Genomic DNA, 20,308 nt, shown 5'->3' on the forward strand with positions numbered 1-20,308 from the left:
TCTTTACATACTGTTATAACCCAGATATACTGCGATAAGTCTTTACCAATAGAAACGACAAATAGGGTAAAAATGGCCAATTTCAAACAAAGCTACATGGTGACAAATCTAAGTGAAAAGTCAGGATTAAAAGTCAAAGATGCTTAACTGAGGCAGGCTGCAGCTTTCTCCCCATCTGTGAAAGAACAGGTAATTTCTCTCAGTGCAATTAGAAAGTGCTCCGTCACAATGGGTCATAGAGCAGGCCAGGCCACAATCAGACACCTTGGACAACTTGTGGATAGTATAACCTCAAAGGCTTATCTTCAAAAGCTAAGGATTGACACAGAGCTCATCACCCAGGCCCAGAAATAAGGGGTTTACGTATCCTTAATGTCTAGATTTTAGAAATCTACAGTCACTACTTTAAAGTTATAATAATACAGAGAGGGGAAAAAAATCATGGATTTATAAACCCTCATTAGAGGACAAAGAGAATCCTTTCTATTTTAAGATTATTTTCTTGCCTGACTAAATAAATAAATAAATAAATAGAGAAATATAAAGAATGGGTGGTGTCAGAGGAGGGAACAATATTATTAGGGCATGGGTTTATTTACTTTTTTTGGACTTTAGTGGACTATAGAAGTAGGCAGAGGGTGGTGTTTTGTAAAATGAATAACCTGATCTGTGCACAATCCTCTGCTGGGTTACCTGCATTCATTTATTACTTAAAAAAAAAACAAAACCCAAAACCAAACCCTAAACCCTAGACCCTACACCATGCTACTTGGTTTGTACGGCTACTCCTGGTTTACACCTTTGAGGAACTTGTATACCATCAAACCTAGATTTTGTTTCCATATAGCTGAGTTTGTCATGTGTCGTCAACCGCATCAGAAAAGTGGTTGCAAACAGCCGAGGAGCAGCACCTGCACAGCCCCTTTACAGAAAGCTCTCGGAGCCTCCCACCGTGGCCTCCCTGCAGGAGGGGCCAGGCAGGGAAGGGTCACCTGGACACCCTTTGCTCCCCCTTCTCCCTCCTCACTGCTAAACACCAGGGCAGCGCTTCAGTGAGACACCTTGATGAGGTGGAGGGTCAGGTGGTTATTTTCTTACCCCTCACTGCCCACTGATGCTTTTTAAATCTGTGACTAAAGCAATGAAATACTTAATTCCCTTTAAAAACAGCATCCCCCTGAATGGGAATAGCTGCATGGGACGTGCATTTTCCTAAGCATATTCCTATTCTGTTTCAGGTCCTGACTTAGACTTATTCATAAGCGTGGCAGAAGTGCTTTTATTTCTTTATTTACTTTTTTATTTTTAAACTAGAGAAAACCATAACCTGATGTTTTGTCTATCATATTTTAAACAAGGAAAATATTTTTTTTTCTTTTTCTGTAAAAAGGGCTTGTGCCTCCTGTGTTCACAAGGCTGTTTGCTGAGGGCCGCAGTCTTTGGGCATTGAAGGGTTGTGTTATCGTTCGATACTACAAAAATACCACTACAGAATTGTTCAAAAAAGAGATGGATTTAATATAGATTTGACACCTAAAAAAAGGAGATCAAGAAATCCATCAGTGGGAACATCTAACTGCAACATTTTCAGTGTCAAAACCAGAAAGTCTTTGATATGTTTGCATGTCGTAGATTAATTGGTGGAGGTAAAACTGAGCTGACCTACATATTTGTTGTTTCTGCTTGCACATTGAAATTGTGGAATTGCTATTCTGAAGAAATTGTGGCAGGAGACCAATCTTCCACAATGAAAAAAAAAACAATTTAGTCAAAAAATACCACTGATGAACTTGTCTTCTTTTTTTAGAATACACAACAGTACAAAAATATTGTGATGGGCAATGTTAAGACTAAATAAAGAATACAAAAATGCAAAAGAAAACAACATAAACTGTAATAATGGCCGTGTATTTGTGTACGTATGCAGATGCCGCATTGATGTGTGTTTATATATCATTTCAGTTTACTTTTAATGTTAAAACAGGCTGTTTCATAAATGTTTGCAAGCAAAAAGAAAAAATGTAAAGAAAATGTTAATTTCTTGGAGGAAGAGGTTGTTACCTAGGTTGACCGTTAGCTTAACTCGTCCTGCATCCAGCTCTAACCGAAGGGTATCTGCAGATTCTCTGGAGGTTGTTGCCATTAAAATGCCATAAGCTCTCTGAGACCTGAACCTTAAAGAAACATCTTCGGCCTCTGTGTGCATCACAACAGGAAGCTGTATTTTCATAAACATACTTCCATCATAACTTAAAATTGTTGCCTCTGGAAAGACAAAGGAGAAAAATCAGTTGTTAAGTATTATGCTTTGTCTACTGAAACTCCTGAAAGGTAAGATAGTAAATGTATATTCAGTCAGAATGACACAGAAAAACTACATATTACTTTTCATTATTATTACTGGGAGATACAAGGGAAGTCAGGTTTGGGGATTTTGTTAGGATTTGTTTTGTTTTTAAGTGGCATATCTTGGTGATTTTTAAAGAAAATAAATTGTTCTTTAATGACCCAGCCAGTCACGTGTGCATCTTCAAGGAGATCAGTAAAATCACCTGTAAGGCAATGCATGAAATACAGGCCTGTACTGCTCAAAACAGGTCAAATCAGTAAAAGATATTCAGATAACCTTAACAGCATAACAAAAGCCTATGCCTGACTGTCACTCCCCTGGATAATCACCTTAGAATGCTTCATGTATAAACCCATAGGCATTGCTACAGCCATGGGTTGCAATTATCATACAGTGAGCAAAAATCCTCCTGAAATGCATGACTGTCCCCAGCACGGTTTGGATGGGGCACAGGTTGTTCCATGACTACAAAAACCATGGTATGGACTCAAAAATGCTTGTATGAACACTACAGCAGCCTCAGCAAGGGGATTGAGACTGGAATTGGCATATTGAGGGTAACATCTTAAAATCCCCAAGAAGAGCAAAGAACTGTCACTTTCAAACATTCCAGGAAATGCCCCTTGGCCAGAGGCTCTGGCGCAGAGCAGTCACAGTCTGTTAGACCCCAGAGCAACCAGTCACAAGCCTTCTTTTTCCAGCTTCCAGGCTGGTAATGAGAAAGGTAGTAAAGGATGCCAAATTATATTGCTGTGACATTTTTGCTCACAGAGAGGCACTGCAGTTCCTAGAAAGCAAAGGAAACGCATTTCTGAGATGTATCAATAAGTCCTTTTTGGCAGGACAATCAGACATTGTGGGCAGAGAACACCTATGGGAAGCTTCTCTATGCTTTAATTTGCTTTATTGTAAAGGAGACACTTATCTAAAAGCTTATTGTGGTGTCAACATGCAATAATATTTTCAAGGGCTAATACTACTGACACTATGTTAAGTAAGTATCACAACGTTTGCCAAAATTGTTCCCATAGCATATCTTGTATGCTGCTTAAGGCAGATAAACTCTTCAAGACTTCCAGCCTACATGAGCCATGGAAGGATAAAACATTCTGCTAATTCTGTGAGAGGCAAAATTGACAGATGATATTTTCACTAAAATAATCAGAAAGTGGCTTGGGTTAGGAGGAACTTTAAAGATCACCTAGTTCCACTCAGATCCACCCATGTCCCCTTGCCATGGGCAGGGACACCTCCCACTAGACCAGGTTGCTCCAAGCCCTGTCCAACCTGGCCTTGAACACTTCCAGAAATGGGGCATCCCCAGCTTCTCTGGGCAACCTTCTCCTGTGTAAAGAATTTTAAATTCCCCCAATACAAATTTGGAGAAAACAGTCTGATGTTGGGAAAAAAATAGGTACTAGGATTTCTGTGAAAGTCCTTATATGTAACAGATTATAAGAATGTATTCTGACTATGCAGGTAATCATGGTTTTAGCATATTTTAAATCTAAAAATTTTCTGTAAAGTGGATAAAATACTTAACTTGCAACAATTTGAAAAGTGATTTCAAGCCAAAGAGTTTTCAGTGGAAGGTGATTTGCTTTTTGATGATTTGGGTTTTTATTTGTTAGTTTGAGAGCAGGGGTTTTGTGGCTTTCCTTGTTTGTTTATTAGTTTTTGGGGTGAAGTTGTGAAGAGGGGCTTTAAATTCCTTCCTATATCTAGCTGTCTAGTCCATGCATAAAAATCACCCAAGATTTTTATCAAGGTAAATATAATTTACATAAAGGATTCCAGGAAAAAACTCCAAAGTTACATGCTAATATAACAGAAAATAAAAGGTATTTTGCATTGTCTATAAAAATCCATCATGTTAATAGTACTTGAGGTTTTCATATACAGAGCAAACCCAACATTTATCAATGCCAGAGTTCTGTTCCTAACAAATTACCTTAGGACAATGTAAAAAAGAGAGCTATCAGAATCAGCACTGCTACTGTTAGCCAACTTTCCTGCAATTATTAAAGTTTTTTTTTTAAAATTGCAGAAAAAGGAGAGAAGGAACTTAACTGGAGACTTAATTTAACTGGAGGTGGCCTGTGAGTAAGTGTGGTGAGCAGACCTGATGTGATTAGATACTTAATCCTCCTAAGCCATACTGTGCCAGTATTTTGGGAACAGATGTTCGAAGAACAGACCCAAGATACTGAACAGAAGAGCAAATGACTTAAAAGCTCTGGAAGCCCCCTCATGTCAACTAGCTCCTTTTAATATGTCAATATGTCCTTTCCAAGGCACAGGCTTTCTAAATATGAAAGTATTATGGGGGAGAGGAAAAAAAAAACCAAACCCCTAAAAAAACTAACAACACCTCCCAACTAGCAAGAAGAAAAACCCCAAGGAAAACAAAAACCAGAGACAAAACAAAAATGCAAAGGCAAATGGAAAACAACAAACAAATCAAAAACAAACAAAAAAACCAACCCCCCAAAAACCCAAACAACAAACAAAGCAGAACCAAGCACAAAACTGGCAGGAATGGATTGCTAATTTACAAAGCCTGGTCAGTAAGAAGGTGACCTGAATGATAAGAGGCACCAGTTACAAAAACCTTGAAGGAACAATTCAGCTAAAAATATCTATTACTTTTTCCCTTTTTTTTTTTTTTTTTATTCTTCCACTTTGGACCAACTAATTCCAAGGAGGTGTCTCATTTTTACATGAAATCTACACTGCTAAATATTCTCACATAAGTGCTGGCAGAATGCCTTTTTTCTCTTGTTTAGCTTTCTCTTAATTAGAGCAAATGGTAATAGACTATAAGTTTAGCTCAGGATGTGATATTCATTTAAAGGAAGAAGGAAAAGAGCAATAGATTCCAGCTTCACTGTTGGAGTCATAGTGCTGAAAAGAAAAACAGCAGAAAATCCTAAAATCCTTACAAAATCATCACTGACAATTTTTTTTGTGGCAGCAGATAAGCACAAGCAGTAGAGTTATTAAGAAATAAATGGCATTATATAATACAGAGATTTAAATAAAAAATGTTTTATACATTCATTCTTTGACAGTTTTATAAACCTGACAATTCAAACTTTTCCTCCTTCTGTGGTAGAAAACAGCCAACCAAAACACACAAATAATGAACCAAACTCCATAACAACCCCACTGAAGAGTTCATTTCCCCTCTAAATTATTTTTCTTCCATTTGTTTCTTATTAAAATCTTCACAGATAGATAGTCTTCTTTTCTACATATATACACACACACCCCTCAATTATCTCTGTGTCTAAACCCAAGGATGCACAGATTAGTACTGACATGAGAGGAGATTCAGGACCTTAATTTCCAGTTGAGCTGGAATTACCTAAATTGCTCAAGAGACTAAGGCACCAACTCTTCTGGAAACTTTCCTACATCTGCTCCTACCCTCAGAAATGCTGAAATGGATATTTTTAGAGTAAAGTAGAATTTCCTGAATAAATTCAATTCACAGCTTATTTAAATTAAAGTGAAACAAGTATGGACTAGGCAATTGAAATTCAGGGTTCTTTCTCATAATCTTGGAGCCAAGTTGGAGTTGGTTTAAAAACATGATTCTTGGTGAGTACAAATGCCTATTGCACATATTTTAATAAATAAAGCAGGATCTTGTTTCCTCTGGACCCCTTGTGGTGCCTGTAAAGTCCCAAAGACAGAGCTATTAATTTTTCCCATTTTTTTTCAGTTTCAGTATGTCTGCAATAATATGAGGACTGTATTGCATCCCACAGAGCCATTTTTAAAGCATGAAATCACCCCCTGTGTCTGCTGTCACTAAAATCCCACACAAAATTTGCACAGAAATGACAGACTATACAGTCCAGAGTCATACCAGGATATGTATGAGCAATATGGATCATTAATAATCAAGCATTCAGGTTTGCTCTCTGATCCTGTTTTATTTACCAATGCAAGTAGAGCAACAACTCTGTGCCCTGAAAATGCTCCCTAATATATGTGATTTTACTCTAGTTATTCCTGTAACTATTCAAATATATTAGCTGCAGTCAAATTTGAATGTTTTGTTCTCTTCCCAGATGTTTTGTGTTTTCTCCATGGCATCTTCAACAGTCCACCTGAGCCCAAAGCTGTGGCCTTGGAGACTTAGAGGGAGCATTTCCATCAATCTGATAGAAACAATTCTCTGTATGTGATTATTTACTGGATAATACGTGAATAGAAGCTGAAATTATTCCTCACAAATCCTACACTGGTATTATTTCAGGACTGAGGTCCTAAGCCACATTGTAAGTTTGTTATGACTTTAACACACAGGACCAATCAGTTAATTTAAGACAGTGATAGAAGTAGTATAATATTTAGAACACCTGATTCTTCATGCCATCTATCCTCATACCACACCTATTATTCTTAATTTAAAATTTTAAAGCATCTAGGTATATAACATAAGGAATGAAAGCTACATTTCTTTAATGCATATAAGTGTATGTAGGGGTCTGTGCATGCACAACATGGGTATCTGTGCACAGTCTAAATAGATTTTCTCTTCAGAAATGTTCTCTACAGAAACCTTCATAACCCTTTGTTTGCATGCTTACTTTTTTTTATCCCTGTTTGATGATTTACTCTTGTTCCTGGACATCTAGTCAAAAGAACACACCTGCAAAAGGCTTTGCCAGGAGGCAGTCACTCACTCAGTGATCCACAAAGTAAGAGAGAATGCCAAATTATATTGCTGTGACATCTGTCCTTCCATCTGCTGGAGTTTTCATAATCTACTAAAGCCAATCTACAAATTATGCTGATGTTTAACCTTACCAAAAATCAAGAATAAAATCAAGTATAACTTGCAACAGGATAAAACGGATATGTATATAAGTATATATGTGTGTATATATATATATATAAATATATATATAATTTTAAGTATACACAAATTAAAATAGACCACAGTGATGTTCCAGCAGTTTTGTGCACGAAAGAGCTGAAATTATTTCAGGTTCTGTATTGTACATTAAACATCCATGTATGGATATTAGCACTCCTAATTCAGATGAAATAATATGAAAAAAATTAAATGGCAATAAAAAATAACGCCACACTTTTTTTTTTTTTTTTTTTTTTTTACTGAAGACACCTTAATTACTTAATGTTAAATATTCTAGTTGTTTAATCTCCAGTGTTTTATTTTAAAGCTTTCTTTGTGAAATTGTATTGCTTGCTGAAATGAGCATGTTAACCTTTTATTAAATTAGTTTGAACAATCATAATTGTGCTGCTTATATCACCAAATACAAAAGTTTATCAGTTCCTACACACAGGTAGTAGTTATAATAACTTTGTGTGGTTAAGATGCCAGCACGACGTTCTCAGAATCCCAAAAGCTATAATCTTATTAATGCATGACCACTTGGGATATGACTATTACTGAGAAGACATCTCCTTTCAGTGCAGTTCCCTCTGGAGAGGGAAACCCAGGAGCAGGAAATGATCTCATGTTGCTGAAGTGCTACACATTTCTGTTGAACAAGAACCAAATGCTGTGGAGGAGCCAACACCACCACTCCAGTACCAACACTCTCGTGAGGGAAATGCACTGGGAAAATAAAGCCTTAAGCTGGACAATGCATGAAGATAAGGCGGGGGAACAAAAAAGGCAAAAGGTTTTTATAAAACATCACCATCTGTCCAATATGTATATGAGAAGTTGCTGTGATGAAGCCTGCTTTGGTTCTTTGCAGATCTGCATGTATTTATGTCTCTGAGGCACATGTTTCCTGCCTTTTCTGTAGAAATAAAAAAATGCAAGTGTTGGTTTTGCTTGAGCCCCTGTGTAATAGGAGAGTTTGGCCACAGGGTGGTACACCAGCCATGTTTAACTGAGGGCTGCATCAGGCAGCTCCCTTATCCCTCTGCCGGCTCCACTCCACCAGGAGCAGCACTCTGGAGAGCTCCGAACAGCTGGCCGCGAGCCAAAGGCATAAATAGTCCCAAAATAAGTCAGAGAAACCCCAAGAAGAATCTGAGGATCTACTTGCAAATGCTGATAATATGGTGGTATCCATACTACATAACTGCACGTACCTACTGACATACAACTTAAGGAATTCATTGGGAGTTTTATTTCTAAAGAACACATTTTCATTTTGTCTGCCTAAATGGAAAAATTAATCTAACTAGAGAAAATAACTTACATTTTCAGTCAATAAATTTTAGATTTAGATTTCAGGTTGGAGACAAATCTGAAGAAAATACTGTGTCAACTGTGAGATGAAATAATACAACTCCTGGCATTGAAACACTTTGTATTCTATTCTATTCACTTCTTACAATTTTATTATTATAAGAATAAAAATAAACCCTAAAATATTAAATCCATTTATTTTTATTGTTTACCTACTTACATTAAAGTCTTTTATTAGCACACTGCAATTTTAAATTAAAATTTTAAATAACAGGGTTTTCTATTAACTAACTTCAACATCTGGCTTCCTTGTCACTATCCATCTTTTGAATTAAATAAATGAAGTTTATGAACATCACTGTTACCCATTCCAGGTAAGAGGAATACTCAGATATTTTAGATAACTACAGACATTTTCCTTGGGTACTTGGATCTTTTAAAAAAGAGTTAAGTAAAAAATATTAACTCCTACTGACTTCTATTTTGACTCATGGGTGAAGTTCTGGCCATGGATTTAAGTGACACTGTGAAATTCAAAAGTAAATTTCATTATATATTAATATTGACATAATAAGGCAGAGAAGAAGACCTCAGTTTGGAGCTGGAATGTGACAATTTAGCTGATGCCTTAAGATTTTAGCCTTTATATTTTTCAAATCTCATGCTGCATAAATATGTAACTCTAAAGTTCCTATAAAGTGTTAACTACTGTCTTCACATTTTGGGCAGACAAAACAATTCCTCTAGGCCTGTGATCCAAGGACACACCACAGCCTTGGGCCCCAGAAAGTGTAACAAAAGTGAATTGGGAGGGCGTAAACTGGGGGAATAGGACTTCATTACCTGAAGCTGTAATTGGAGAATTAACCCCTGAAAAGTAAATGGATGAAACTTATATCTGTCTGAAAACTCCTGACCATTGTCCATTTTGGGTGTAGCCTCTGGGAGGCTTTTGGCTACCCACGATGCATTTGTTGAAGCCCTTTAACAAGTACCCACTTTATTCTCTTAACTTTTTCTAGCCAGTCACTCCAAGGCATCATGGCAATGCAATAATATTTAAAATTGCTTTCACAAAGCTTTTCAGAACTCATCAATGTATGATGAGACACAAAATGAGGCATTTTTTAGGAGATATTCAGCAGTACTGACTCTTTGCCATAGCCACCTAATACTTCTTCATGCACCTTAGTGACTCCTTTAAGATCTTTCCTCTAGAATTACTGTTTTGAGTCTAGAGCAGGGCTCCACCTCACATCAAGTGAAATCAAGGAATTTTTTTTTTTTTTTTGCCTCAGGACAGTTATTGGTGGCCTACTATTTTAAATCACTGTACAGGATTTTGTTTATTTTATGGTAGTGTTTTTGGTTTTTTTTAATATGTAAAAGTAGAAGTACAGTCATCTCATGGAACCTACCTCTTTCACATGATCTGCCAAGGAACCCCGTGCCAGAGCAATCACACACATATCTGTTCCACCCATCCCTGCACACACCATTGTTTTTACAGGGGTTGCTAAGGCAAGGCTTTGCAGTTTCTCTTGAGCATGAGGGTTTTACTCCAGCTGTGCTTTGAATTTCAGCCATCTGTCGAATATCTTTGCTTTGACCATCAATAAATAAATCTCTAATGCAGCCAACGTATCCATAATTGAGGAGTGCTGTCCACACTTCTGTTGGGAAGACCAGGCCTGCTTTATTTTCTGGTAAGCCTCCAAGATACAAGTCATCATCCAAGTCAAGGATTTCACTTTCCCCTGGTGCAGTATATGGCGTACGTAACGTGTTCACAGATATTGTCCCTGTAAAGACAATAAAATGCGTGATTTTCAAGATATTTGATGTTGGTACTGCTTTTTTTACTCATTCATCTACATGTCACATTAGCTCCTGGCAAACAGCTATAAGCGAAGCAGAGGTATTTTATTTGTACAGCTATAGAATCATAGATACACTTCAGTACTTCAATTGCAATGGAGTCAGGAACTTATTGATCTAAGAAACCTTTATGCACAACACTGCATGAGCACAATATGAAAAATCCCAGTCAAAATCACCTTACCAATCTCATAGGTACAATAGGAATGCAGTTCATAGTTTTTTTCAGAAACATCCTCATTGTGCAACCTCAACAACAGAAATATCTTCACTCCCTCATATGTATTTCAAAGCCTTAAGGCCAGGGTTGCATTGATACACTGTAACCTGGGAGGCACATCTGAGTCTTAGGTTTGGGCCCAAAGTATTTTAAGACTCTCACCACTTCCAGTGAGCTATGGGTAAGACTTTATTTTCCTTTAAATGCAGAAGGAAAATGCTCTCATCAACTGCCAGGCAGGCAATCATTAAGAAGGAAGTGATGTGGTCCTGAAGGGAAAATCAATGCCTCCGACACTTATCTCAAAATGTGTGCATGTTACCGTGAGAGGGAGAGAAGATGTATACAGGCCTTCAGAAAACCAGAAATATCCTTTCCATTTCAGTCTAAAAATCTAACAAACAAAACTGAAACTAAAATAGAGTTTTCTTTATAAAGTGTCTGAACAAAGAAAATGTAATCATCTGCAAAGAACCTTTTTTGGTGGTTTCTCTATTTTTCTCTAAAATAATGAGATGTGTAACACTTTCAGTTTGAATAAGCAGAAAAATGAATTTAGTACATACAGTCACCGAGCATATTTATGTCAACCAACTTTAATTTTATTTCTAAGCAAAATCACTTGGGGAAAAAAGTCTTCATGTACATCTTCACAGAAGTGATTCCTTATCACTCTATGTGGGTACAAAAGCAAACAAAATATAAATCAAAATATTATATAGGTGAAAAAATTATTATAATGACCAGTCATATCATACAACACTCTTATCTGCTGAGCATAACATTGAAAGTGTATTAGTGATGACAAGATACTGAAGAATTGCATTTACTGATGAATTTAGCATATATATATACAAAGTGAACATGATTCACCATCTCCACTGTTAGCCTGAAACAGATTCCAGAAGATAACACTGATTACCAAAAATGCTTCCACTGTGGTAGGAGTTGTGCATAAGAAGAAATTCACACTTTACACAGCATACATACTAAAATGTGAGTTTTAAGCAAACAAAGGCGGGTCAGAAAAAGATCATTCTCTTACTTGGGAACAGCCTAAAATTTAGGCTTTTCTTTTAGTAATGGACTCCTGTGAAAACTTTTTTTTTTCCCCTTTTTTTTGTCAGTTCAGTAGGTTAACTTCAACAACATTGACAGAATGAATACCTAAAGAATTTGGATCGTTAGTAAAAGCTGTCTGGAATAAAGGTCTCAGGAGTCCAACTCCCACATGAGACTTGAGACATATGGATTTTGTAAGAGCTGGATATCACAAACAGACTATCCCTACTACCAGAAGAGAACTAACAAGATAAAACAAAGGTTTGCATAACATTTTTGCATCTTTATAAGCATGTTTAAAAAATGAGGATGTGGTCAGTTTTCCCTTTTATGTATTATAAGAAATGTTTTCTGTGTTGAATAATCACATAAGTGTGAAAGTGGACTTCCAAGAAAGTAAGTAAGAAACAGGCACGCTGAAACAAGATACTTTTTCTTCCAAACTTCCATCTGTTTGAAACTGATAAGATGATTATGGTTCACTAACTCGAAAAATTTGTTGTTGCTCTCAGCTTCTAGAGGCAGAACTTGGCACTCATATGGAAAGCTTGCTATAGGTTTGACCTTAGGCATGCAAGCATAAACATTTTCAGATTTGATTTGATTGATCAGCTGCATCAAACAAGGACACCTGTGAATGACCTGTCAAACCAAGAGAGGCTTTTCAGAGAGCATCCTTTGGTATCAGGAAGGATGGCTAACAGACAACAGATCTTTATGTCTTTAAAAACATTTGAGATGCTGTAAATGTAAATCACACTTGTCCTCACAGTGTTTCTTACTGCTATTGTTGCTTGCTGCCATCTGTTGATGTACAGGCTAATTTAGGACCAAACACTCCAAACCCATGCTCAGGCAGCACCCACTTGTGCACCCACACAAGTTAACTCAGCTGCAGCCTCCAACAGCAAGCCCCAATGTGTGAACAGTGCTGCTTTCTGCTGGACAAAGACATTTATGTATTCAAGACATTAGCAAAGAATCCTAGAACACCTTTTTCTATTAAAAAATATAAATCTACTATGTCTTGATTACTTTCAGCCCACAGGAAAAGACAGATAAATCTCTGCTAGTATAGCTGCTACTCTGTGTTCCAAGTGAAAGCTTTGCAAGCACAGAAGGCTTAGAAAGGTGAATGATAAGGGAAACTGGTGACGGTGAATTACAGTAAAGTGATAGACTGAAGCAGGAAACTTTTCTTCTCTGTGTCATAAAGGATTACCCTGAAGAGAGCTTAAGTATTATCTTGAATTATTAAGTATAGATGTCAACAGTGTCTTAAAGGAATGAACTTTTTACCTTCCCAGGTAAAAGAAACAAAACCTCATTAAATAATCTGTGTGAAAAGTCCTCTGAAACCTTATTGCAATCATGGCATCCAATGACTATGGGTAGAAAAACACTACAGGCAACCACACAGCCATCACTGCTGATGACATCCAAATTACCTTTTACACATCTCTGACAGACAATGCAAACTTTGCTCACTACTTGCTCTGTAAATACAGACAAAAGAAGGAAAAATCCAAGTAAAACAAGAAAATATAAAAATATTCCAAAATACAGCAAAAATTACAGAGCCTTTTAAGGATCCTACAACAAAATGCAGAACTCACAGAACATAGGCCTACAGAAAATAAATAATGGTGCCATTAGCAGCTTTGGATTCACAGTGCACCCAGAGTTGAGACAGAAGTAGCACATGCTGTTCCATCTTGGTGAGGTTTGGGGAAGGGATAGGGTGATTTTTTTCTAGTTTAGTGCAGGAGTTCAGGTTTGTTTGTTTTCCTGTGGTTTGTTGGTGTTTGTTTTTCTTTTTTAAAGTCTGTTATCTTTATTGAGGGAAGCTTTCTGAGTTCTACTGAAAATGTCTCAAGTTGGCCCTCATAACAATGGCAGAAGCTACCACAGAAATTGGGGACTGTGATGCACATCTCCTTTGATAGACTTCAATTTTACTTTCTCTGGGAATTATAGGCAGATTAAAAGGAATTATTTTGTCGAATCATGAGTGTGCTCCAATCTATTCAGATGTTTCTGCTTATGAATATGAAGAGACATCACTTTCCACAGATGAAAAAAGGGAAGCTAATGGAGCATGCAAATTTCTTATGTGACCAGCACAAAAACGGTTAATAAATCTCCCTGTAAAGATACTGTAATGTCATTCTGAAGACAACTGTCAAATTTTAAAAAAGGAAAGAATAGGACATATCTTGTTTAGCAAAATAACCTAGAGACAACAGATATGATGAGGAAGCAGCAGACTTAGAAGAGCACAGGATGCTCAAGACAGAGACAAAACTATAACTTTAAATTGTAATATTTCTGGAGCTTAAACTTCCATCTTTTCATAACAGCACCCAGAACCAGATAAGTATGGACACCACTTCTTTGAAAAGAGCCACAATACCTTCCAGGAAACAAGCAGCTTCTGTGCAAAGTTTTTTAAGACTCAAAGTAGGAAATAATTTCATATTTCTATCAGAATAAGAAAGCAATGGAAGAATGCTGACAGCATGTGGTATGTCCTGCCTGAAAGAAGTAAAAGGAAATGACAGAGAGAAGAAGGTGTGGGGTGACTTATTTATTCTGGGAATTCATGATCTAGCTTCAGATTCTAAAAACAAGTAGCATTTCCTATCTCCAGAAATTGGACATGAGTTTAAATGTCCTGAAATGACCTATAGCTGCTTTGATTCTGCAGCATTTCACCTGAGAACACAGTGCAATTTAACATTCAGAAACTTCTTTCTGTATTGGAAGAGCAGCTTGAGAAAAACTAATGAAGTTATGGTTTTCATCAAGAACGATTGACTTAAAGGACAACTGATTAGTAAGGAGTCCTTGGAAGGATGAGTTGACAATGTAAGTCAACGACAATGCACATGTGAGCAAAATGGGAAGTATACTGGGGATTACAGAGCAGCCTATTGCACCACTTGGTTGAGCTCTATCTTGGACCCTGAGAAAGATGCAGATCAGCCAAGAAAGCTGCAGATCGTTGAAATAATATTCCTTAAAATGCAATATAAACCCATCCTCCCAAGTATGAAAGCTATTAATATCTGTTGGAATAGGAACATGTACATCTGGCTGTTCTTAAAAGGCTTAAAAATGTGGGAAGTAATATGTAGAAGAGTACCTTTGGGGAAAAAAAAAAAAAAAAAAAAAAGAACAATACGCATAACAGACATCAACAAAGCACTACTTACAGTGAGATGTTGATTATAGTTAAGCTCTAATTACATACTCCAGAAATGATTTCTGGTATTCAAGCTGAAACTAACTTTGGTTCAAAATTTCAGTGACTCAGCCCTTAAATGCTATCTACCTATGAACAGATGCTGATACATTCTCCTTTATGCTGCCCTACACAATTGGAGGTTGACAAAAAGAGTAAGTTTCCTCCCTGGTTTCACTATGTAATGGTGGTTTCCAAAGGATGAATGGTGGTTTAGCAAAAAAATAATTTGCATGGTTATCCTTGCATATGGTAAACAGTTTAAAAAAATTAAAGAATACTTAAGTCTCAGAAAACAGTTATTAGACCTATCCCTACTGTGTTACAAGAAACACAGTGAGCAAACACCTTTACAGCTGCTTCATGGTTGTTTTTTATTTAGTTTAGGTTTGTGGAGTTTTTTGGTAATTCTTTTTTTCTGCAGAGTTTGCAGTACTGTTAAGAGCAAAACAGACAAACATTTCCCTTAGGTATGACTTAATGAGCCTCTCCAATCATATTCATTATCTCAGCAATTTACTTTTCCCTAAAACTGTGTATAAGAAACTAAATCATATTTCTAAATCTCATCTCTCTCTTGATCAGTTAAATATGAAGATTTTAAGTGCAGCTACTGCAACTGTTCTCATCTCTCTGCTTACCTGACGTGGCCTATTTTAATCGCTTTTTGTGCCTGTGAAAAACATCTGCTTTTTGAGAAGTGTTGAAAAATCAGAGCAAGGTATTAATCCTAAATACATCTTCTGTGTTAAACACTGTATAATAGCTGTGATGAGGACTGTGTGCAGCATGCAGCCCATGGCCAAGACAGGACACATACCAGGCAGCTTTGAAGCTGTGGTGCTTCTCAGAAATTCAGGATGTGCAGTTCAGAAGTACTGGGAGGAAACCAGTACAACCAGCAGTTGGTAGCACTGCTGCACACCTGGCAATAATAAAATGGACCAGAGGAGAATGTATTATGAATATTTCTCTTAACTTAACCTTTAAATATTAACTAAATATGGTCTCATAAACTCTGTCCTATCAATGATCTCTTTAGATAAGAAAGCACTCAGTCTTAAAGGAAACAGAATGGGATTCTAGGGTGGAAACAAGAATAATAGGTCAAGACTTCTTTCAGCAAAAGCAAAAATAAAAGGCAGCATCTCTTCCTTCTTTCTGTCTCTCAAAATCTGAGTGGATTGACAGAATTACTAGTGATTGGGGCCTGGTTGATTATAATTTAAAAATGTGTTCTCATTCCTTACATCTCCCTGCCCCCTCCACCTCAGTCCCAGACAAGCAAAGGCAAAGTCAGTAGTTTAGAGTGGATGCTTACTGGCTGAGAGTGTGGAAGAGAGCAAAAAATGAGGAATAAATCTAGTACTTGCTGATCCAGCTAATATGAAAGTCAAGGAAATTAGCAAAGCTCCTTGAGAAATGTCACAGCATTCTACTTTAGGAGGGAACCTCTCTGCATTGGATTTGAAGGCTAGGACCAAAAGGTTGCAAGACACCAAACTTAATTTAAAGAAAAAAACCCCACATTTTATTTGAGCTCCTTATTTATTACCAGAAGAATCTCTTGCACATGATAGCTAGGGAAATATGCTGCCAATGGCAACCAGAAAGTATCAGAAAGGCAAGTTTTTTTCTATACAAAGTATATTAATTCAGTTACATAAAAATTCTGAAGGAAAGCTAGTGAAAATTCATGTGACTTCCATAATGTTTGGTCTGGGCAAGAGAAAAGAAACCGAAAAGCATCTTGAAATGATAAAGTGAATTTTGTTCTCCATGGATAAAACACACCAACGTGCATAACGAGACCACGAGGTGGAGTGGGATGAGATACTGAGGGCAGCGAGGAGGGCACACAGCAAACTCACTGCCCTGGACTCCAGGAGAGCAGACTTTGGCCTCTTCAAGGCACTACTCAGTGGAGTCCAATGGGAAAGAACCCTGGAGGGGAGAGGGGCCAAGGATGCTGGCTGGTGTTCAAGGATCACTTTCTCTAAGCTCAGGCACGATGCATCCCGACAAGGAGGTAATCAGGCAAAAATGCCAGCAGGCCTCCATGGATGGATAAGGAGCTGCTGAGCAAACTCAGAGCAAAAAAAGAAGCCTTCAGAAGGTGGAAACAAAGACAGGTGGCTTTGGAGGAATAGAGTAAAATTGTACAGGGGGATGGGCATAAGGTCAGGGAAGCCAGGGTGCAGTTAGAATCAAGTGTGAATCATCCCCACCTCCACTAACTTTTGCTATTTATTTCTATTTCCTTCTGCATCACATTTACTGCTACATAAAATATGCACTTTTTACACTGGCATGCAGTCTCGCTTGCACTTTAATTCAGGCAGAGGCATCTCTCTATAATTTAATAACCAGATCTTACCATCATGAAGACAAACAAAAACATTGCCAGTGTTATCGGTACTTCTCCTCCTGTAAACTATTATTATATGTATTATAATAACAGAAAAACTTCGATTCTGTCTCAGATTGCAGTTAAAATTCAGTTTGTCTATCCATAAGCCTGCATATTTTATTCAGTATTCATGGTAATAGTTCAATATCTTAGAGTTAATAGGTATTATGTTTTCAATAGCAATGGAAATAATTAGCATAAATTTCACCTATCTTGATGTTAGGCAAATCATCAGGTGGATTAATCTGATTACTTATAAATCTACTTAAAAAATAATATGCAATCCTGTTCACCAGGCAGGTTTTGCTTCCTGAAATTACTCAACCTTACTGCTGATGTCCATCAACAGTTTTAAAGAATAAGAATATGCCCTAAACTCTCTTAATGGTACCTGTGAGTCACATTTTTTGTGAAGCAATGAAAGGGCAGAACTTATCTTCAAATGTAAACAATTGCTATGCATTTATTTAATTCCTTTACAGATCTATTGGCTTTGGATGTAAGAATAAACTTTGCTTTCAGCAGTCCCACAGGCGTGATTATTACAGGATTTACTGCCTCATATGAATCATGGAAACAGCACTTAAGAAGAAAGTCTGAAATGAAAACTGTAGTATAAAAAATATAACTGCCGGATATTCAACCCCAATTTAGGATTTTGAGAAGTTGTGTTCTGTTGTTCAATTAGGGTTTTTTTTTTCTTGTTTTTTTTTTTGTTTGTTTTTGTTTGGTTGGGTTTTATTTGTTCTTGCTTGGTAGGTTTACTTAACCTCAAGAAATGTAAATGAGCCACTGACATATTATAATAAGAAAACCAGTCCGTACCATTAGAATTTGAAGCTGCTCTACCCAGTAATCAAATAATTATTTTTCATAATCGTACTGCAGGTCAATTGGATTTGGTCTGATTTTCAGCATGGATTTGACTGAAATCTTCAATTTAAACTTGCACCTAAGATTTGTTTGATCTGAAATCTGATTTGTTTGTAGCAAGAAGTTATAAAACGATAACCTTTTTGGGAGTTAAGTTTCATAAAGAAATTATAAATGCAAGCTATGGAAAGGGAGTTACCAGAAGAAAGAAAGTGGGGAAATCCCACAAATTCCAGAAGTGGAATTACATTATTTACCATCCAATTTTAGAACACACATAAACTTCAGGTTTTAACTTAAATTAATCAGAAGATCCTAAGAAATGAATTACAGACTCAGTACATTCCCTGCCCTCTTCATGCCCAAATCCTGGCATGAAGTACAGGAAAGTCACTGTACAAGAGAGCTGTTCTTAAATTGATGGATATTGATTATTTGCTTAAGATAACATATATACTTGAGATGAGCTGATATGCATTGACAATTCAGTGGATAAATGCACTTTAAGCCACATTACATTTCAGTAGCATGAGGAACAGTTTATGAATTCTTTATTTTTACCACCTTACAGTGAGATCATTTTTTGAGTAAACTACTCCAGAATATGAATCACACTGATAGAATGCCACAAGTCAGTTATTTCCATTTCTGCTGATACGTGTTGTTAGACATTTATTAGCATCTCATTTAATACACAGAGATCTGCTGACATGATTGGAAGATCTGTGTTGTTTCTGAGGGGCAGCTATTCCCCATGTTGGAGATTATTTTCAGTAATTCCTTTTTTGCTTTACTTTCATTCTTGAAACTTGCCACTTCAGCTCTTTGGTGTAAGCAAGCACAGAGGGAGATTAGTGTTGTATTTTCTATCACACAACACACTTACTTGCAAGATTAAGTACTTGATTATCCAATAATATTAACATATTTTACTCAGAAAATTATTGTATTCTGGCACCTGAAAGTAATGAGTACTTATATTTTCCTTATTTTTCAGTTGATGCCCAACTCTAATTGGGGCAACATCAATATGTACTCAGTGTTCTCTCAGATACAGCAGAAAAAAACCCATTCCAAATGCAAACAAAAGGAACTTACCTGACCGCCCATCCCGCTGAAAATCCACATGGTACCATTCACCATCATTGACCTTCTTCTGCAAGGCTTTTATTTTTATAGTACCTGATCCCATGTCTAACAGTAGGTAGAGGTGGCCATCAAGCATCTCAATCGCAAAAAAATCAACCTTCACCATCTGTGGATGTTTGGCATCTTTTTGGTGCCTTGGTTTCCCATGACTGAAAAGAATCAGGCCATTTGGCTCAGTTGTACGAAAGTCAAATGATATTGAGCCTGTTTTCTTGGCATTCCACTTTGGCAGAGAGATGAAAGACTCTGGTGTTTCAAATGTGATTGGATCTAAGGTTGCAACATTCTCACATTTAAATGCTACAACCCCATGAATCTTCATTTTAGGATCCCCTTGCTTGGCAAGTCGAGAAAGCTCCAACCTGACATCATTATTTTTATACACAACCTGCAAGAAAAGCAGAGAAGTTACTCAGAGAAATCTGACCATTTTAACCAAACAGACATAATCCTGAATAGGCACATTATTCAAAGGATAATGGTGATGATATATGAATATGATAATTTACATACAAACAAGATGAAATAACTATTTTCATTGATTAATGATTTAATAATTGTTTTCATGAAACTAAACAAAGTTGTTCTAAAAATATCCCTGGAGTTAATTCTAACAATCTGAAAGAATCTGCACATAATTTATACTATGAGTTGCAAATTAGCTTGTGTGGTCTTGATTACTTAAAAGCATCCTCTGCACAGCCATTCTGCTATTATAAAGAAGTATTAGATTTCCCTCTAAACCCTTTGTCACTGTCTTAACTCTTCTGTTCATGAACAGAAAATATACCAATGACAGATCCTTCATAATTTAACATCTTTGCAGTTTGTTCTTGAGGCGGAGGAGTTGTAACATTCATGGAATTCATTAGGCTATATAAGGTAGGTAAACTAATATCGTAACAGGTCAAAACAGGCAAAACCAGGAAAACCTT

The 20,308-nt window shown here is 36.8% G+C and overlaps 1 protein-coding gene across 11 annotated transcripts in view; it reads right to left on the reverse strand.

The window, feature by feature from the left end:
* NRXN1 (neurexin 1) overlaps positions 1–20,308 on the reverse strand; it is a 667,911-nt gene that overhangs the window by 383,151 nt on the left and 264,452 nt on the right. For all 11 annotated transcript variants that reach the window (XM_066316362.1, XM_066316361.1, XM_066316355.1 and 8 more), the window contains 3 exons: positions 19,323–19,761; positions 9,956–10,339; positions 2,062–2,265 (listed from right to left, as the gene is read on the reverse strand). In XM_066316362.1, coding sequence (XP_066172459.1) covers positions 2,062–2,265; positions 9,956–10,339; positions 19,323–19,761 — 1,027 coding nt within the window. The remainder of the gene's footprint in view (positions 1–2,061; positions 2,266–9,955; positions 10,340–19,322; positions 19,762–20,308) is intronic.

The sequence above is a fragment of the Sylvia atricapilla genome, chromosome 3 (assembly GCF_009819655.1).
Source record: "Sylvia atricapilla isolate bSylAtr1 chromosome 3, bSylAtr1.pri, whole genome shotgun sequence".
NCBI classification, from domain to species: Eukaryota; Metazoa; Chordata; class Aves; order Passeriformes; family Sylviidae; genus Sylvia; species Sylvia atricapilla.